This window comes from Amblyomma maculatum, chromosome 3 (assembly GCF_055883805.1).
Source record: "Amblyomma maculatum isolate TAMU_Amacu chromosome 3, ASM5588380v1, whole genome shotgun sequence".
NCBI lineage: Eukaryota > Metazoa > Arthropoda > Arachnida > Ixodida > Ixodidae > Amblyomma > Amblyomma maculatum.
The window spans coordinates 213,936,321-213,955,051 of record NC_139346.1 but is presented as its reverse complement, the minus strand read 5'-3'; the positions used below and the strand labels follow the sequence as shown (position 1 = coordinate 213,955,051).

The 18,731-nt window shown below is 43.7% G+C and overlaps 1 protein-coding gene and 1 pseudogene across 1 annotated transcript in view; one reads left to right on the top strand and one right to left on the bottom strand.

Annotated features, from left to right (window-relative positions):
* Nucleotides 1–18,731, bottom strand: part of Upf1 (Upf1 RNA helicase) — a 53,740-nt gene that overhangs the window by 28,773 nt on the left and 6,236 nt on the right. Inside the window, exons 4-5 of the mRNA XM_084599568.1 lie at nt 8,610–8,782; nt 6,493–6,591 (exon numbers count right to left, since the gene is read on the bottom strand). Coding sequence (XP_084455694.1) covers nt 6,493–6,591; nt 8,610–8,782 — 272 coding nt within the window. The remainder of the gene's footprint in view (nt 1–6,492; nt 6,592–8,609; nt 8,783–18,731) is intronic.
* Nucleotides 16,432–18,421, top strand: LOC146197661 (uncharacterized; annotated as a pseudogene).

Below are 18,731 nucleotides of genomic sequence, written 5' to 3'. Positions count from 1 at the left end.
TAAATGTATTAAACTGATTCAGTGCATGAACAAAGGAACTAGTTCCCTATGAAAGCTACACTCGCCATGGAAAATATGTACAAACGATAAGACATGTACAGTCAATGTAAGATACAGACTGCCAATGAACTGACAAGCAACAGTAAGAAATTTCCTGAATTTATTGGGTACTTTATTTTTCGAACGTTTGCAGGAGGCCCGACGATGTCTAACGTATGCTTATTATCACATAAATTTACAATATCAGATGCACCAGTTTATGTGGGCTAGACTGAAGTCCTCCATCAATGCTTGCACATGCTAAAAACACAATAGAGCGTGTTTCAGGCTAGGCTAGTGAACTTTCATCCCATGTTGTATGCAAAGATTGCTTGGATAGAGGAAATATACCAGGGGCTGTCGAATACTTAATATGAATGTGGGCTGATACATATACAACAGGTAGTTGCATACAAAACGAAATATATCCACAAGATCTCATATAAATGCATGAAAACCACACAACGGACGACCTTAAAAACTAGTAGGATAAACAATTCATGACTTAAAAGCATATATACCAACATATAAAACATGGCAGATTTGCGTCTCTCATAGCCCGAGTTGCTCTGGGACGTTAAACACCACAAACCAAACCAAAGCATGGCAGAATCATACGAAAATGCCACTGATAAACTATGAGCATGTGAATAAATTAAGCTGCTATATTTGAAAACATGCAAGACACAAGCAGAGTTATTAAACAGAGCTCTCAAACATGATTATTTGGACCTCCTCAGCTTCAGGTGCTTAATCTGCTCACCTTTAGATCTAGACTTGCCATTCGTTCAGCGACTTCACATAAAAACAGAATCGAATAAGAATGCAGAACTTCGCTATATGCGAAGCGTCATTTCCCTGTCATGGGAAGGGCATCCAAGCTTGACAACCTCTGCATTTCGCAAAAACATAGCAAATTCGTGCATGCCATTTGCATTAATCTTTCTTGAACTGAAAATACACAGAGTAAAAGCGATGAAAAGAGACTACTGATTCAGAGCAGTGCCTGCGAACCACAGTGGCACAATGCGATTCTCCTGCTGAGTGGAGAGAGTTTATTTTGAGAAGGGAAGGGCTGGAATGGTAAGACAGCAGAAACTCAATGAACAAAAAAAAAAAAAAAAAAAAAAAGAGAGAGAGAGAGAGAGAGAGAGAGAGAGAGGCAAGTAAGATGGACTGGAACTGCAACTGCACTCTCTGCAGACACAAGTTTTCCTACTTGACCGATCGTCTTTCTTCAATCAACATCGCACCATAGCAAGACAGTGAAACCATAGTAAACAACCCGATGCATCGAAATCAACGTAGGAAACAAGCCGTACAAGCAGATGTCCCAAACGTTTCCTCTGTGCCATGCGTGCTTCTGACATGCTCCTGAGACTAACAGCCCCATGTACGCTTTTCATCGCTCTGGCGACCACCTCATTCTCATTGCCACATGCTCATGACAGCACATTTCTCAATTCTAGAACATTATACCTTCAAGTGGACTTAACGTTTACATCGTCGCGCAGTTTTACAACATCAGCACTGCCAGCAGCTGCCCAAGAATGCTCAATGGACTTGACTCTATAAGTGAAACGTGATCACAGGAGCCCCCTTAAGACGACTCTTTGCTGTCGAAAATTGGTATAAAAAATTGGACTTTTTATTTCTTCATTTTTGTGGTCCTGAGACGTTTCCACAACTATCTGAAAATTTTGGTTGAAAAATACCACCTATTTCGCATGTTACAGCATTCCAAAGTTATGAATCTGAACGTTAGGCCCTTTAAATTGAGGTCAAATCGCACTGAGTTTTGATCTGCCGCAAGTCAAGAAATACGTGCTCCACCGGCATCATTTTGGTCTCGTTCGAAAGATTGTGATTCAGGCTATTCATATGTCATGATTGGCGTCCGTGAGCGAACACCCAAAGCGGAAAACAAAGGGACAAAATTGCGCAAAGCATGTGCTGCTATTGGTCTCCGAAAGCATGTGACCAAAATGACCCCTTTTGGTTGGCTGCCGGCATCAACTTCTTGCGGTCTGGCACCATTTTGAAAAAGTCGCGTAGTTAGGCCTAGCTCGTTTAGAAACATTCCATCACGACCACGGCATAAAGCGTGGAAAATTTAGGTTAGAGCATCATACTGGCCTAAAAAAAACGAAGAAAAGCAGAGATAAGAGGTGCGCCGGTGACGCGGCATCCTGTTGTCCACAATCAGTGACGAAGCACCAATGCTCCGCGATGAGCCGATAAGGACGTAGCCGGTGGTGAGCAGAACGACAGATAGGAGAGCGAACGATTTCTTTGAGGCGATTCCTGCTCCGTACAAGCATCGTAATCATAACGATACAGATGAAAAAGTGATACCTAAGCAGTTTTCAAGGGCGCAATAGACCGAGCACTCTGAAAAGATTGTGGCGTGGCGGCAGCAATGATCGCGAAAAGGCGTCATGCGCGGCATGCGGAATCGCAGACCTTGTCGAAATAAATTTAACGGTGCATTCCCTGATATTGGTCAAATACTTAGGGGAATCCCAAGGTGGAGTAGATTTGTAATAAGGGAGTAATTACTCACTGGCATCAACCCGAGCGCAGTCATACGGCGACAAAGGAAAGCTATACAGCTTTCTCAGGACTTCATAGTTGAAAAAGTCGTCCTGGTCCAGGGATCGAACCCGGCACCACCGCCTTTCCAAGGCAGTCGATCTACCGAATGAGCTAACCAGGACGGTAAGCAGATCAGATGGTAGGGCGCGAGCGAATTGATCAAAAGCTCGAAGTGGGAATAATGTTGGTCAAATATTTAGGAGAATCCCCCAGGGTGAAGTAGATTTGTAATAAAGGATTAATTACTCATTGACATCCACCAAAGTGCAGCCATAAGATAGTCAACGACCGATTTTTCGGACATGCTTGATTATTCGGACTTTTTCCCGGCCCCAGGACATACCTTATAAAATCAATGTATTACGCTGCTCAAAATTTCGGACACTCTAAGGAGGGCTATTCGATTTTTCGGACATTCCAAGCGTACGCCGGGCCAACTGCCACACATATTGAGCGGTGTCGCCGCCATCTTGTTTGTTTACTTTTTCCTTCGATAGCCTCGAAACCGGTGTCGGCCTTGCGTGCCGCTCCTTAGCTAAACACGCTGAATTGAGGCTATAATATTTGCCTAGCAGCTTCCGTTTTCGGGACAACGTCGCTGCCGTAGTGCTTTTTTTTTTTTTTTCTTTTAGCGTGTGTGTGTTTGCCGTGTAGGCCTAGCCGTGGTCATGCTGATGCGAGAACTACGTTCTGTCGCTACTGTGGCTCGCATTTTATTGAATCGGCTTCAGTTCTGTTTCCAAATTTTATAAGATTTTTTTTTTTTTTTTTTTTTTTTTTTTTTTCGTGCAACGCGACAGCAAGAAGGCACTCAACGGAGTCGGTGTTGTGATTCAGTGTTTGGTGGTTGTGGTGTGCCTCGACAGTGGGAAAACCTACTCTGTCGATTTGCTTGGAGCACTTAGTACCCTCGCCGATGCGTGGAAGTCTGTAGCACCCACAACGCTGCGCAATTGCTTCCGCGACGCGGGATTTGTGCTCAATGACGAGTCGGCTGCCTTGGACGAGGAGAGCGTCGTCGAGCAGTTGTCAGGCAGTGAGCAGTTCATTCACGACCTTCGCACTGCTGGTGTCGAAATTCCATCGGCCGTCTCGTTTTCAAAGTTCACAGACGTGGACCACCAATTGGAACTGTGCTCTGGGCTCATAGATACAGGAATTATTCGCCAAGTGCTTGTGGAGTCTGAGAGCGAGGACGATGATGACTCACCTGCAGCAGCGCAGCCGACGCAAGCTGAGCTGATGCAAGCGAAATTCAGGTGTACTTGTTAGCACTGAAGCGGAGCGTGGTGCAGAAAAGCATTAATGATTTTTTCCGGCTTTTTGGTGCACATTTGTTTTTTCAGACTGCCCAATTTTTCGGACATTTTCGTGGTTTTTTGAGAGTCCGAAAAATCGATCGTCGACTGTACAAAGGAAAGCTATACAGCTTTCTCAGAACTTCGTAGTTAAAGAAAGATTCGATGTTAGTTCACTGAAACCAAGCCGACAATGAGAGTGAACCACGGCCAGGAACACCCGATAGAGAAGGGGTTAAAACGATAATCAAAACTCGACAGAAAAATGTGATCGTTATAACCAAATATCGTTATATCTGGAAGACGAAAAAAATAAAAAAAAAAGCACGCACACACCCAAGTATTTTCCAGTGCATATAAGACTTGCCTACTTGTCCCTGATGCGTGAATCGGGTCAAAAAACGCGAATCACTGTAAAGAGCACAAAACACTTTATTACAGAATATAAATAGCTATACAGTCAAACCCGGATATATCGAACTCGAAGCAGATCGCGAAATAGTTAGATATATTGATAATTCGATATACAGAAATCGGCTTGAGACGCCACTTGTGATTGTGAAAAATGATACGATATTTGTTGCATAATCAACCCAGTTGCAAAATGAACCCACGTCCCTCAGCTTTAGGCCCCGAAAATATGAAAAAAAAAAAAACGTTCGGAGGCACGTCCCTTCGTTTCGACCGTCTCATCCACAGTTCATTTATGGGTAGCGCGCAAGATGCTACGCAGCGATAACATAATGCCGTGTTTATCTTTTGATAGATCCAGCTGTGACAGGCAGCGAACTTGGCAGAGTGCCCGTGATGGCTTGATTGCACAAGCCTGGTTCGATTTATCACGCCGCGCTTGGGGCGGGCGTAGTCCACTGCCACAAAATCATTGGAAGCGCGATAGCTGCAAATGCCGTTTGAACAAAACAATGCTAAAAGTTGGTGTCATGATCGCAGCTGACTGCATACTGTCGTTGATTCGTAGATGTAAGAATGGACGACTCTCACAAAAAAAAAAATGCTGGCACTTTTTAACGTCTGCAGCCATCGCTGCGCCACACGTTCAGCACGACAAGTAAGGACAACTCTAGCAAAAGAAAAGAAAAAAAAAAAAAGATTGCAGCTTCTTGACGCCCGCAGTCATAGCATACGCTACACCGCACGTTCATCACGACGGCAAAAATAGACAACTCCCGCAAAAAAAAAAAAAGACTGCCGCTTCTGCGTCCTCGGCCACGCACGTGCAGCACAACACGCCATGGACGAGCATCGCACGTCAGCCGCCGCGCACATAGCGTTCACAACACACCCTGGAGAAAGCGTCTGCCACGGGCTGAGCTGGCCTGTCCGCATGCGTAGTGCGTGCTGCTGCGAACGAAGACCGGGAAAGAGAGAGGAAGGGAAGAGATAAAGCTGGGCAAAAGAGTGGGCACATCCTTGCGCTTCGCTCTATCGCGTTTTTCCCTTCTCCTGAACACCACTGCTGCATTGGCTCCCTCTCGTTCCTTCACGCACATGGCTTGCGGCGCTGCCCTAGACCAGCCGTCGCTGAACTGTGCCGTCTTATTCCTTCCGCACGTGGCTTTAAAACGTCACGCGGCAAACGGCCGATGATGTGATCCATCTTTGGGGAAAGCACACCGTCCAATGTGTGATGCGGAGTTCTATATATATCGAACGACTGGTGATATTGAGTTCGATATAGGACGCAGCTTTCCTATACTTTTACATAGAATTTTTAAGGGGATATTCAGCGAGTTCGATATAACCAAAATTCGATATATCCGGGTTCGACTGTAAATAACTTAAGCATGCTTCAAAAGTTGGAAATTCATGCTCACTTAAATGTCAGCTAAAGCTTGACAAAGCTTGACAATCGCTATGCGCGTCAGTTCCAGTAACGTGCATGCTGGCGGCAGTCGTTTTGAGTGCACAAAACCGATCAGTGAATTTATGAACTGCAGCAAAATGCCCAGCCTTGATGATTGTTAAAATCATTGAGCGTGAATGCCCATATTTTTCCTTGAAGCTTCCAACCTTGAAACCCTGCTGGAAATCCTGACGAATCTGTTGTTTCACTTCGAGAGCTACCGCCGTTGTCGTCAGTGCAGTCTTCCATGGATGCACAATTGCATAAAGGCGATATGGCCGTGGCCTTTGCACGGCAACAGTTGGGACAGGCAGTGATTGTGACGATGATAGCACTCATTCCCTAACCGCACGCAATGCCCCTTTGCAGATTTCTCCACGCCAGCCCGCATTCGGCACTTACACAGAGCTTTCACATCATTCAGAAAACATTCAGAGAAATTTCCATGGTAAACATCTTCCTATTGCCGCCAATAATCGATCACTATAGATGGTTCATTTCTGAATAAAGGCAATGCAAAAGCTGATACATCTCAGTGACTGAACATTATAAGAAATATATAGTTATATCTCTCATCGTTATAAGCGGATTACATTGTATCAAAAAAAGCACCCCTAGCAGGTGCATGGTGTGCAGTTCAATACAGTGTATGTTCCAATGATTAGCCAAATGTAGTAAAGCAGGCATAAAGGATACTGTCGGGGATCTTGATGACGTGGCCTACACCAGACCACGGCTTGTGCAACTCCCCAAGGTAGCGTAGCCGCAGCTCATCTCCATGCATCAGCCGCATGTCTGAAAAAAGTAAATCAGCTCTCGCATCAGACACATTAGTACTGGTGAAGTTCCTTAGCTGTTCCCACTGACCAGGCAAGCCCACCAGGTATGGCATCCATTGACACATTGTTTGAAAGAATGTGTATTCAGTTCAAAGGACATTCAAGAAGTAATGCCTCTTATATTTTTTTCTTTGTCGAACACTGTTTAATCAATACTCATGATATTCGCAAATATAACACATATCTGCCATATCTATATTAATCTTTAATGAAATCTCAATTTGCCTGGCTTTGCATCATGACGAACAAGCACATGCACGCCCTCTCTGTAGTAACGTTTTCCACCTGCTGCAGCCATGTCCTCATGGCACGAGCGATGTTCTCGTGAAAAATGAGAATCAGGCAGTGCCAAAGAGGATGGGGAAGTACTACAGTGCAACCAAGTGTGTCATTCACTTCCTATGTTTTCGGGCTGCTCTAAGGATAGGCTTTCTTGCCCTGCTGGTGCCATGAAAAAAAAAAAAAAAAATTAAACAATGGTTTCACTCGGCAAAGCCTAAATAGCCAAAGAGAAAGCAGCAAGTTTCACTCAACTTGCCTCTCTTCGTCTCTGTGCGGCAGCTTGTAGGCTATGTCCACTAGATGATCGGATCAGTCCTGTCGTCTTCGCTACATCTGAGCCATGGACAGTTCACGAGATGTCTCGCCTGAATCATCTATGATGATGATTGCTACTGTGTTAACAGCAGCGAAGTCCCTAGGTACCCATCGGCAGCCCCGGCATAGCTGCTGCCAAACGACGTCATGGCTATCCCATAACTAGGTAGAGGCAAGCATGCAGCTTCAATGATGACGGCTGAGCGACATCACGGTTGCCACACGGTTTCCTCCTCAGTTTATTTATAAGATACTGCAGGGGATACTGCCATTGGCAGTGTGCTGCAATCAAATGATTGACGCTATCCTTGCGTCTTTTTGTTTTTGTAGCACCACATCAATTATTACTATTTTTTTTGTGCCCTGGTCATGTACTATTGCTTCCAGTTCATGTATCTTGTGCTTGTATTTCATTTACTCTAAAGTCTTGTATGCCTCTCCTGCCTGGGCCTTCACCTGCAGTATCTTACAAATAAAAAATAAAGTTCAAGCTCAACATTACTCAGTCCACGAAGAAGCAACAGAAAACCGTACTAAAGCTTTCATTTTGAAAAAAGCTGCTACAGAGTGGGTATTCATCAGTGGCGTGAAGCCAAACCAATTGATGAAGATTTCATTGAAAATTACTACAGGTTCTGCAGATATGTGGCTGCAATATTTGTGAACTTGATAAGTTCTGAATAAACAGTGCTTGAGGAAAAAAAAAGATAGGAGGCGTTACTTCCTTAACACCTACCACTTAAGGAGACGCATCAAGAAAAGCATCTTCAGATTGATGGGCACGTGCTCCACATGGCACTTGCCACCAATCCATACACGCAGCTGCTGAAGCAAGCACGACTTTTAATTCTTTCCTGGGCTGCTAGTCGATCCTCCACACTACTTGCAAAGCAGCACACAGCTAAAGTCAATTTCTCGCGCACAAACCTATCAGGTGCAGTGCTACTGGGCAGGCCATTCTCAGCTGAAACATGAAACCAGTGCTAAAACTTCCGAGTATAATGGCTCAAGTGGTCCTGAAAGCTCGTCGAATTCCTAAATACTGTGAATAAAGTGTACAGAAGTCCGAGAAGACAAGTTACAAGAGCTCCACATAGGAAGAGACCACCCTCCACATGCCAGATATTTACAAATGGTGTGTTATGAAAAGAAGCAAACATTTCAGACATGCAATCTTCAATCCAGTAAAGTTTTTGGTTTAGGTTTCAAAGTAAATGCTTGAAGCAACCTCTGACACCAAGGTTCCAAAGCATACTGGCAGTGAAAGCAATCAGCAGTAAAGAACCAGATGTTAAAAAGCAATACAATATCTAACTGTTTTGCAGGTCCTCAAGTCAACAAAACCAGATCTGTTCCCCGCTCCACCCTACAACTCACCCGTGTCAGACTTGGCCACAGTGAAGTAAGCAATCATCTTTTTGTTGAGGCCAATGTCCCAGCGCACCTCAATGTTGTCCTGCGTTTGCGACTCCTTGAGTTTCTTGTCATAGTCTGCCTCCATTTTCACGAGAGGGCCAAAGATGTTCTGGTACTGGTATCCATCCTCATACCTGCAACCATTACAACAGCCCACAGTGAAGCTCATCACATTGGTTGCAAAACTACTACATTCATTATAATACAAGATGACTGAGGTTCAGAGTGCAGTTTGGTAGCCTGCCTTAAGCTCAAATGAGTTTCAGCTGAGTAAAAACAACTGTGCCAATATTCTGCCCTGTCACAGTGGCTCAGTGGTTAAGGTTTACGGCTGCAGCAACCAAGGACACAGGTTCAATCCCAGCCACAGCAGCGGTTTTCTAATGGAGGCAAAAAGCAAGGCATCCACGTAACTGCAATATTGGTACATGTTAAAGAACCCCTAGTGGACAAAATGCCTTGAGCCCATCACTACGGCGTCGCTCATATCCAGCATTACTGTGGAAAGTTAAACAATATAAATCATACTAAACCCAAATCAACCAAAATGTAGTACTATAATGCTCCCAATAGCTGGCCAAAAATGCCCGAAACACTCCCTAACACTTGATGGTTTTTGCCGCACAAGAACAGATCTAAAATTCAATTTCAAATTTCGCACCCTACTGAAGGTACACGCTCAATGGGAGGTGCTGGCACCTTCAAGGACTGAAAAGAAATGTTACGCAGGTTGCTTATGATACTGTCTTCTGGTGGAAAAGGGAAATAATCTTCAGTGTGCCAATCTGTTTAAAGGGGTCCTGCAACATAGTCTGAGTGCATTCTTTTCCTTGTTTGTTGCAATTGTTGAGTTACGGCGATAATAATATCACCAGTCGTAACACGCATATTTCAGCATTTAATATTTCAGTTTGTTCGAGAACCAATGTCATGATACTGATGGTGTCGGCACACAGTGGTGGTTCTTCGCAGTAGATATGACGTCAACTGGTGAGCGTTTGACAATTGGATAAATAGCGAATGCACTGCAAACTGTGTCCATTAGGAAAAATATGTTGCATTGTTTTATTTTATATTAAGTCAATGAATCTAATATGTTTGGTTTACACAAAGGCACTGCAAAGCAAATGACTCGGGGCGCTGGTTACTATTTTTCATCAAACTTTCACGACCTATACTTATGGACCTGTGACTATGCAGCCACAGCTAGCAGAAACGACCTCGTCAGTCGCTACTCACTACTGTGCCATTTAGGCTTTCTGCACGAATTAATCCTACCCAAATAACACAACAATATATTAGTGATAATAATTCACACAAACACTCATTGCTCCCAAATGCTATCACTATCACCCTTTGGAATCGTTTGCCCACCATAGCAGTAAATTGTACTCTCGTTTACGCATTTGTGAACTGTGTGCGAAACCTTGATCTTTGAAACCTTGTGACACACATTTTTCTCCATTAATTATTGCACTTTTTTTTTCTTGCTTCACTAAAGATATTGCAGTGTTGAATTCTCTTGCCTGCACAGCTGTTTTTCCAAGTGACCAAGAAATGGTTTTACGCTGTGAATTTTACTGTAACCATTCCTGCTCGGGCCTGAAAGGCCTGCAGTACCTATAAATAAATAAAGAAAGAATTGTAGGATGCCTACAGATAGAAACAGGCAGTCAAAGAGCAGGCTCATGAGAAAAGCACAATAATTAAGGGTGCATGGTGACAAAGGAATGTCTCCTTCCCCTGCCTGCTCCTGGTCTCTTTGTTCCTCCCCTTAATTCCGTGAGGCGCCATGGAAGAGATCTCGACAGCTTTAGCAAAAATGCGTTACAGTGACCAGGAAACCATAAGAAGCCATCTTCTGCGACGTTGTAGTGATGTGCTCATGTAGGCTTTTTCGATAGCATGTATATCTTCATTAGGTGAGTGAAACGAAGACTGAGAAAACTGAGTTCTGGCAATTTGTGATTTGCTTGTATTTTGAAAATTCATTCCTTAATAACTCCCATTCTAGTGCACAGATTACTGCAATTCTTTTTGATTCGGAATCTGTGTGACAAAGAATTCATCTAAAGCATAGCGGACAAGTGTTGCAGGGCCCCTCTAAAGGGACAAGCTTTTGGGGTTTCATTTTCTCCACAAGAGGCAAGTGAAAGTTGGTTTATATGTTGATTCCTATATTTATTAGCCCTACCCTTAGTTTATTTATTATTAGTGCTTATGGGGTACTATTGCTCTCCAGGTTTACTGAGTTTCCAAATGTTTGTTTCTACCTTAATTTGTTTTAATGAGGAAGCATGAAATGTTGTTAGCATGAAAGCGGGCGGCATCAGCATCCATGACACAAAAATCGCGAGCGTGTCTCTGGCAGGCGATATGGCCTGGCATTGATCGGAAAGCGGTTTGTGCGATATCATGAGAACGCATCCCACAGTTGAATTTCCAGGAGCTGCCAACTAGAGCAGCCCATTTGAGATGAGAATCAAACTCACCAGAACCCTTGGAACCAGAACCAGATACACTACTCATAGGCCACATGGACACATTCATACAGCTTGTTGGTTAAAGCGGGGCTTTAAATCTCGGTAGCTTCTTCCAAAGAGGGCAGCGTACATCATGGTCTTCCCCACGAGCACGCCTTACCTCATCACTTTCTTGCAGCAGTGCGGAAGCTAGAAGTCCTCTTTAGCCAATCACGAGAGTGCATTAAATGTGCTCCTCCTCACTATCTGCTCGTGGGGCATGCAGGTATGGTTGCAAAAGAGTATAAATAGATATTGTCTACATACCAAAACCTGAAACAGCATTTGCAAGATTTATAATTGCGTTTTGAGTCCACATTTAGTTCATCGTAAGCAAAAAAGCCGCAGTGGCATCATTAGACCAGTGGCACCGTTATGTAGTTTTTTTTCCGTACCGAAACCTTTTTTTGCTTTCAACGAACTGACTTGCTTCTTTATTCCTAGGAAAGGCAAAATCACCACGAATGTTGCTGTAGGTGAAATGAGGTCAAATGAAATTCAATGTATCCAATCAACACAAAAAAAAAAAAAAAAAAAAAAAAAAAAGAATGTAGCAACAACAAGTTTATTCTGAACCAAGGTGGCCTGCTAGGAAGCGCTCCGCCATGTTCGCAACACGATTTTGCCATATCCAAGAGCCGTGAACATTGAGCTTGGAAAATAGCTTATGTAACTCCAGTTTATCTGAAGGTTTGTTTAGAAATAGTGTTACACAAGCGCAAACTTTAAAGCATATTATTCCAAATGCTCACATGGCCACTCTGTGCTGCTGGTACTACATTCCGCAACGTCAGAATGTTGCCTGTGCACTCACCATAGCTTTGGTAATGCTGTAAGAAGCTACTGAGATACAGCACAGCAGGTGACATGGCCAGGCACTGATTGGCCGGCTGTAGCAAGACTTGGCACCTTACAAAGTAATGCAAAGAAACTAAATACTTTCACGTTCTCACACAAACAGTCCTAAGTGTCTCTCTGCTGGATCTTTATTACTGATGCCAACAGGGTTTTATTAAAGCTCTCAGAGTTCACCAAGTTTCTTTCTTGTTCAGAAGCCTGGTAACAAGGCATTATGGTCACATGCACCATCTTTGCTTCTTGTTTAGATTTTGTGTCATACACTTAGTCTGGACTGGCTGGTATACAGAGGATGATAGCTGATCTTCAGATAATGTGCTACATATCACTGGTCCCAGCTCCAACCATGCATTTAAGAAATTTAACATTATTGCACCTCTCAGTGATGCTGTAAACTCTGCAACCAAAAGACTGTCTGAAATTTTCTGTCTTCTTTTTTTCCCGTCTGTACTCATTATGCTTTTCAAGATCAGAATAAAATATTTGAGACGAAATTTTTTTTCTCCTTTAAACAACTCTACCATCAAAAGGTTAAGAATAACCCCCTAACCAGTTCACCGAAGCTGTCATCCACTAAGGTTCTTCTCTCCCCTTTGCATTATTCATGTTTCAGAGCATCAAGGGGCAAGCATCCAGTACCATTTGGAACAATCAAAACGCGTGATCCATTTTATGCCAGTGTGCTGCATCTACTCAATCTTCTTGTTAGAAATTTATCAAAAATGCAACTTACAATTAAACAATTTCAATTACGCACAAGGCATTCTTAAAATCCAGGCCAACCTGTACAAAAGTGGCCACAACGACTGCAAGCCAAACAAGCTTGTACAAGAGCAGCCGGGCACCATAAAAATTCGTATCACAAGATGCAACCCAACTTTGACGAATTCTTGCATGGTCAGAGAACATAACCACTACTTCGTGCTGATGGATATCTAACCAAACTGTGACCTTCCATCATTTCGATCACATCTTACCAAGGGGCTAGACTTGTATTAAAATTAACTGCCTGATTAAAAGAGCGAACGAGGTTATCTTTCAGTCTCCTAACCAGAAGAGATCATTGAACAAACTGCACTACGAGAGTTCAACAGAAAGCTGCCCTTTGGCCTAAATAATTTCGATGGAGGCGAAACGAAGTGGCGTCCGTGTGCTGTGCGATGTCAGCGCACGTTAAAGATCCCCAGGTGGTCGAAATTACTCCATAGCCCTCCACTACGGCCCCCCTTTCTCTCTATCCACTTTCACTCCCACCTTCATCCCTTCCCTTACGGCGCGGTTCAGGTGTCCACAGAGCAAGTGTGACAGATACTGCACCTTTCCTTTCCTATGAACCAACCAACCAACCAACCTAAATAAAAGAAAATTACCATAATTATTTGAGTAATAAATACTTTTTTTTTCTCGAAAAAATGCACATCATCAATTGGAAGCAGGGTTCATCAAGCAGGAAAAATGTTTTGGCATGTATCTTTTGTGACATTAGAAATTTCATATCACATGTTAGCCCGCTAGCCCTCCCATTAACTGTCAAAAGCATGAAGTCAGCTGCCATACTGTGTCCCTGGTTTCTGGCCATTGTTCACCTCAAAAGATGTTTGCTGTTATCAAGAGGCGGTCTAAAGATTTTGTGACAGTGGATAGCGATGATCAATTGGGGCAAGGCGGAAGTGTCTCCTGCTATTTCTAGAACCTTTTCCATTGTCATCGAGTGCCTAGCTTCAGCCTGCTTCTTGCCTACACTGGCACTGATGTTTGGCAATGGCAACAAACATGCTAAACACCAGCCCTGAAGGTCAGGCATGCATTTTCTATGCATAGCTTAAAAACTCACAGGACAGTTACAAGTGTGTAATGCACTTGTAACTGTCCTGCGAGTTTTTGTAGCGAACGCGATGGTTAGATGACATCCTCGAGGCACTGCAGATTAAGTTATGTGATGTTAGGAAGATAGTGAGAGACCGGAAAGCGTGGCGTGACATGGTCCATAGGGTCATGAAGAGTCGGGCACGACTGAACGACTGAACTGAACTGAATGCAAATGTTAGGCATCAGCTTAGTGTGAGAGGGGGTTAAGCATTTTCACTCCCAAACTTGAGCTCACCATATCGCTTGGGTGTCTGGCTTTCTCCATAGCATCTGCCTCCTCATGTTTGAGCGCTTACTGTCTTTCTAAGCATGCGATGGCAAAGCTGGGGCGCAGTAGCATTACAAACAAGTCACTGGTGCCAGTGTCAAGGATGCATAACACTGCAAAGTTTGCAGCAGGAGCTCTCATCAAAAGATAACCACATCACGTACAGCATCTTGGTGCTGCCAAGGTCTGCCCTGTTGGCAGCGATAACAACGGTGTGTAGCTGAGAAATCTTCTAAGAAAAACTTAAAAGAAAGGGAATACTCATCAACAAAACAACAAAAGTGGTGGGTGGGTTTATTCCGCAATGCTGATTATTACTGTTGTTTTCACTTTCTCATCCTTTGCTTTTAGGATGTGTTGCCTTGATACTATTGTGCTCATTTGTGCTCTGCTGTGTTTGTATTTTTCTATATATGATGGTTTTTAGGCTTCCCTTCATTTTTGATGCTTCAATGAAGACAGTATTACAGAAATTAATTTTATGTTTGTAACAGAATGAAGTCACTGTGGAGGCAATAACGAGGTTAAATGTTTCCATGATCAACTACGGCCATTCAAAAGCACTTTGTGCAGTGGATTCTGTGGGGGAGCCTGTTAGGCCTAGCAATGCCAAGCTGGTGGTGTACTCTTACCCAGTAGGCAGCACACTGCTGTAGAAAGCATGTCACTAGCGTGGATGCATTGAAGTCCCACATACACACTGCAGGAGAACAAGCAGATTCCCTCCTTTATTTTGCTTCATGATGTGAACGCCTAATACATACGCTGCTCTCTGCTGCAGGGTGATAGCTATTCTAGTGTTATAGTGTTGGTACTACTGGATTTACTTACTCGCATAATTTTTGCACTCCTAATCTATTGAATATTTTTATAAAGAAGAAACTTTTGCTAGCATATTTTGCGCTCCCTGCTCTGCTAGACCACAAGCAGTCACGCGGGTGAGCACAACACAGATTTGAGACAATGGCTGTGGCTGCATCACCATGAGATGCTCCAAAGATGTCAGCTGCAGGCGGACACTATCAGATAGGCTAAGTCCCTCGTTATTTTGTTTGCATGTTGGTGCTGATATAACAACTGTGTGCCTGCCATCCACCCTGCTCGCTCTCACTGGTGGACCAAATTTTCATAGTCAGGAAGAAAAACTACACCCCAGATTTAATGCGCACAAATTATGTGTGTTTGAGTAAAATGAAAAACTTATGCAAGACAAATGGGAGATTTATTCCTGGGGTTTTATCCCTCGTCGCTCTCTGAGAGTTCCTTACTTTCAACAACTGACCACTTCAAATCATCCCCAGTGCCGTAGAGCATGTTTGCGATGCCACACTTCTTAAATCATTCGTGATTAACATGTGGGCCACTCAACGAAATCCAAGAGTTCGTCTTCTATGCCTGGGAACCAACCTGTCCGTGGTCCGTTAAACCCTTTGCGGGTGGACTTGCTCAGGAAGATGCAGCCTTTTTAATTCCTCCATCCACGAACATACATTCCTGTCATGCAATAAGCATATGTAGCAGCTCTGTTGCAATCAGTCTCAGTGTGGGATAATCTTCAAACCAGGCTCATAGTAGAACCGACAGATATTCTCTGTTGCCTCTGCCATCTCCATCAGGAAGCACCTAAGTGCAACAATTTCTATAGCACAAAACAAATCCCAAATGACTTCGCTTTCAGCACATGTGAGCCCTGCTGGCACAAACGAACAACTTCGGTGCCATCTTGAAGCCGCAATGACAATCCGCGCAACAAAGTTTGCACCCTTTCGATTTTGCGCCCGATTCTGATACGCATGACGAATATCAATGATTTATTTCTTTCGAAAAAATGAAGAGAGTTGGAATTGGGCAAGTACTGTACTCACCAAAATAAGCCAATGGTGGAGACAGATGCATACCTGCCAAGTTTTACGATTTTATCGTAAAGCGCCCGATTTCCAAGGCTTTTTTATGAGTGTCGTAGTGTCCTCTATCATTTTACGATTTTTCTTGATTCTTGTGCAGACTAAAAAATGGTAGCAGGGCGAGACTGAGCAGGCGTGCAAAAACGCGCACCCAGCTAATTTTGTACCACGTACTCTGCGGCGCACATTTTAGTTGTTTGCCACACCACTTGTCGGCGTCACTACTACAATCAAATCATCCCCCGTTCAAAAGGGTATGGCTCTATCGTCACCGCCATCGTCGACTTTTCGGCTCAGCCAAGCCTATCAAGCTCTTAGGCTTATTTTGTTAGCAGCGTAGTTGCCGAGGGTGTGCTTGTGAGATGTCCGACAAGAAGTACTTTCAAGTGTTCATACCAAGTTATTCAACGAATTTTCCGTGCATACAAAAATCTCGCAAAGGTGAAAGATACGCTTTCTGCACCTACTGCTGCTGTGATCTGAATATTGCATATGCCTGTAGTCAGGACATTCTTCTCCATCTCAGTACAAAGAAGCACAAAACCTCAGCGAGTGTCGTTGACCCCAACGAGAAGATTGGTGGGTATGCAGACCATGCCGGCGACCTCTTCAGGAAAATGTTTCCCAGCTCTAAAGAAGCAACGACGTACGCTTGCGCTTGGACGAAAATGGCTGTGATTGCCAAGGAAATGGTCAACCAAGAGATCAGCAGTGTTGTCAGTCGCCTTACGCTTGGACCGTTTTCGATCGCTACTGACAGGAGCAACGACATTGGCAATGATGCCAAGCTGTATCAGATTGCGGTCAGGTTCATCGACGGGATTGTTCATACTGCTTTGCTTAGTATGCCTACTCTCAGCGGGCAATCGACTGGACGAAACATTGGCGCGCTTGTTGTTGAAACCCCGCAGAACCACAAGATACCTCTAAGGAATTGCATTAGCAATGCGTGCGATAACGCACCCGTCATGATCGGCTCCAAAAACGGGGTTGCTGCCGTTCTTAAAGGGAAAAAATGAGGAGATTGCCATTCTTGGGTGCTGTCATTTAATCAATTTGGCAGCTCAAAAAGGCTCGGCGTGCCTTCTTTTAAGTGTGGACGAAGTACTGATTGATGTTTATTTTTACCTTCTAAAAGAGCTCGAAAAGAAAAGACAAGTTGAGAGCTTTTCAATGCTTGCACGACGTAGAGTCGAAACATGTCAGCACTCGGTGGTTATCTCTTGGCAGTAGCCTACAGCGGTTTGTTGAGCAGTGGCAGCCACTGCTCGGCTTTTTTCATAGTGAAGTGAAGCCATCAAGGACACCCTTGGAATCAGCAACTGAACGAATCAAACAAAAAGCTGACCCTCAGAAATCAACAAGCACAGAAAAAATTGGACATCAAAGCAAAAAAACCAAGACTGGAGATCTTTGACCGAGCTTCTTCCCAGGAATCTCAGAAGCAACAGCTGGTCGAGGCCTTAAACAGGCAAGAACGGCTATTCATGTTTCTGTCATCGGATGTCAACAAGGCATATTGAGACTTTTTGCTTTCAGTCAGCCCAGAAATTGAAAAGACAAACACATTTCTGCAGTCTGGCAATCCCCAAGTACATATGCTTCTAAAAGTTCTTAACAGGCTGCTCGGAGAGCTTTTATTGCGGTTCGTCAAGCCATCTGTTATCAAGAGGGTTTGTGAGCTGACAGATGTTGACTACAAATCTTTTGGCAACCAGAGAGATGACGATGACCTTCTAATTGGCAGCCAGACTCTACAAAGCTTACAAAGACTGAAGACTGCAGACAGACAAGAGTTTCTCGGACGAGTAAGAAGATTTTTTGTGGCTGCATGCGATTACACTGTCCTGAAAGTCCCCTTCAAGTCAGAGATTCTGAAGAAAGCAGAAGGGGTAAGGCTTTCTACCATTGATAGAGCGAAGTTTGCTGATGTCAGGTACTTTGTCAACCGCTTTCCAGTTCTCTTGTTTCTGAGAAGCAAAATGACTCGCCATTGATGACCTATAAGCCCAGTTCAGCCAACTTCAGGTAGAGGAACTGCTTGTAGAAGTAACTATTCACGAGCTTATAGACGAGCAATGGTGTGCTGTTTGGGACACTGATCATACTTTTAAGTGTGATAAGCTCTCAAAAGTTATGTTAGGCATTCTGACTCTCCCAGACAGTAATGCAGAGTGTGAAAGAGTGTTTAGCAAAGTCAAGAAGACCTGCACCCAGTTTCACTTGACTATAGCCTAGAAAAGTTGTCAAATGCAAGGAGTCTGTCACTATCAGATGTTCGACAAGGAAGGCAAAAGCAGCAACCTCCTCAGTATTGTTCAACCGTTCCACTTCAAAGACGTGTTTGTGTGATGTCTTGAAACTAGTTGAGACTGCGTTGTTTTACTTCAATCACAAGAGTTTTAGTAATAAAGGAGCATTTTAGTACTTTTCACCGAATTTTAGTATTTTTTGCAATCTTCTATAGGAGTTTTACCACTTTGGGGTTGGCAAGTATGCACATGTATTTAATCCCCCCTCCTCTTCTTCTCGCTTCTAGGCAATAAGAGCAGTATTCTATTGATACAGGCCAACTTCAACTGACAAGTAAAAGGTTCTTGACAACAATTGGCCGCGGCTTAGCTCAGCTAGGCCAGGATATATGTAGTGAAAGCATATGTGC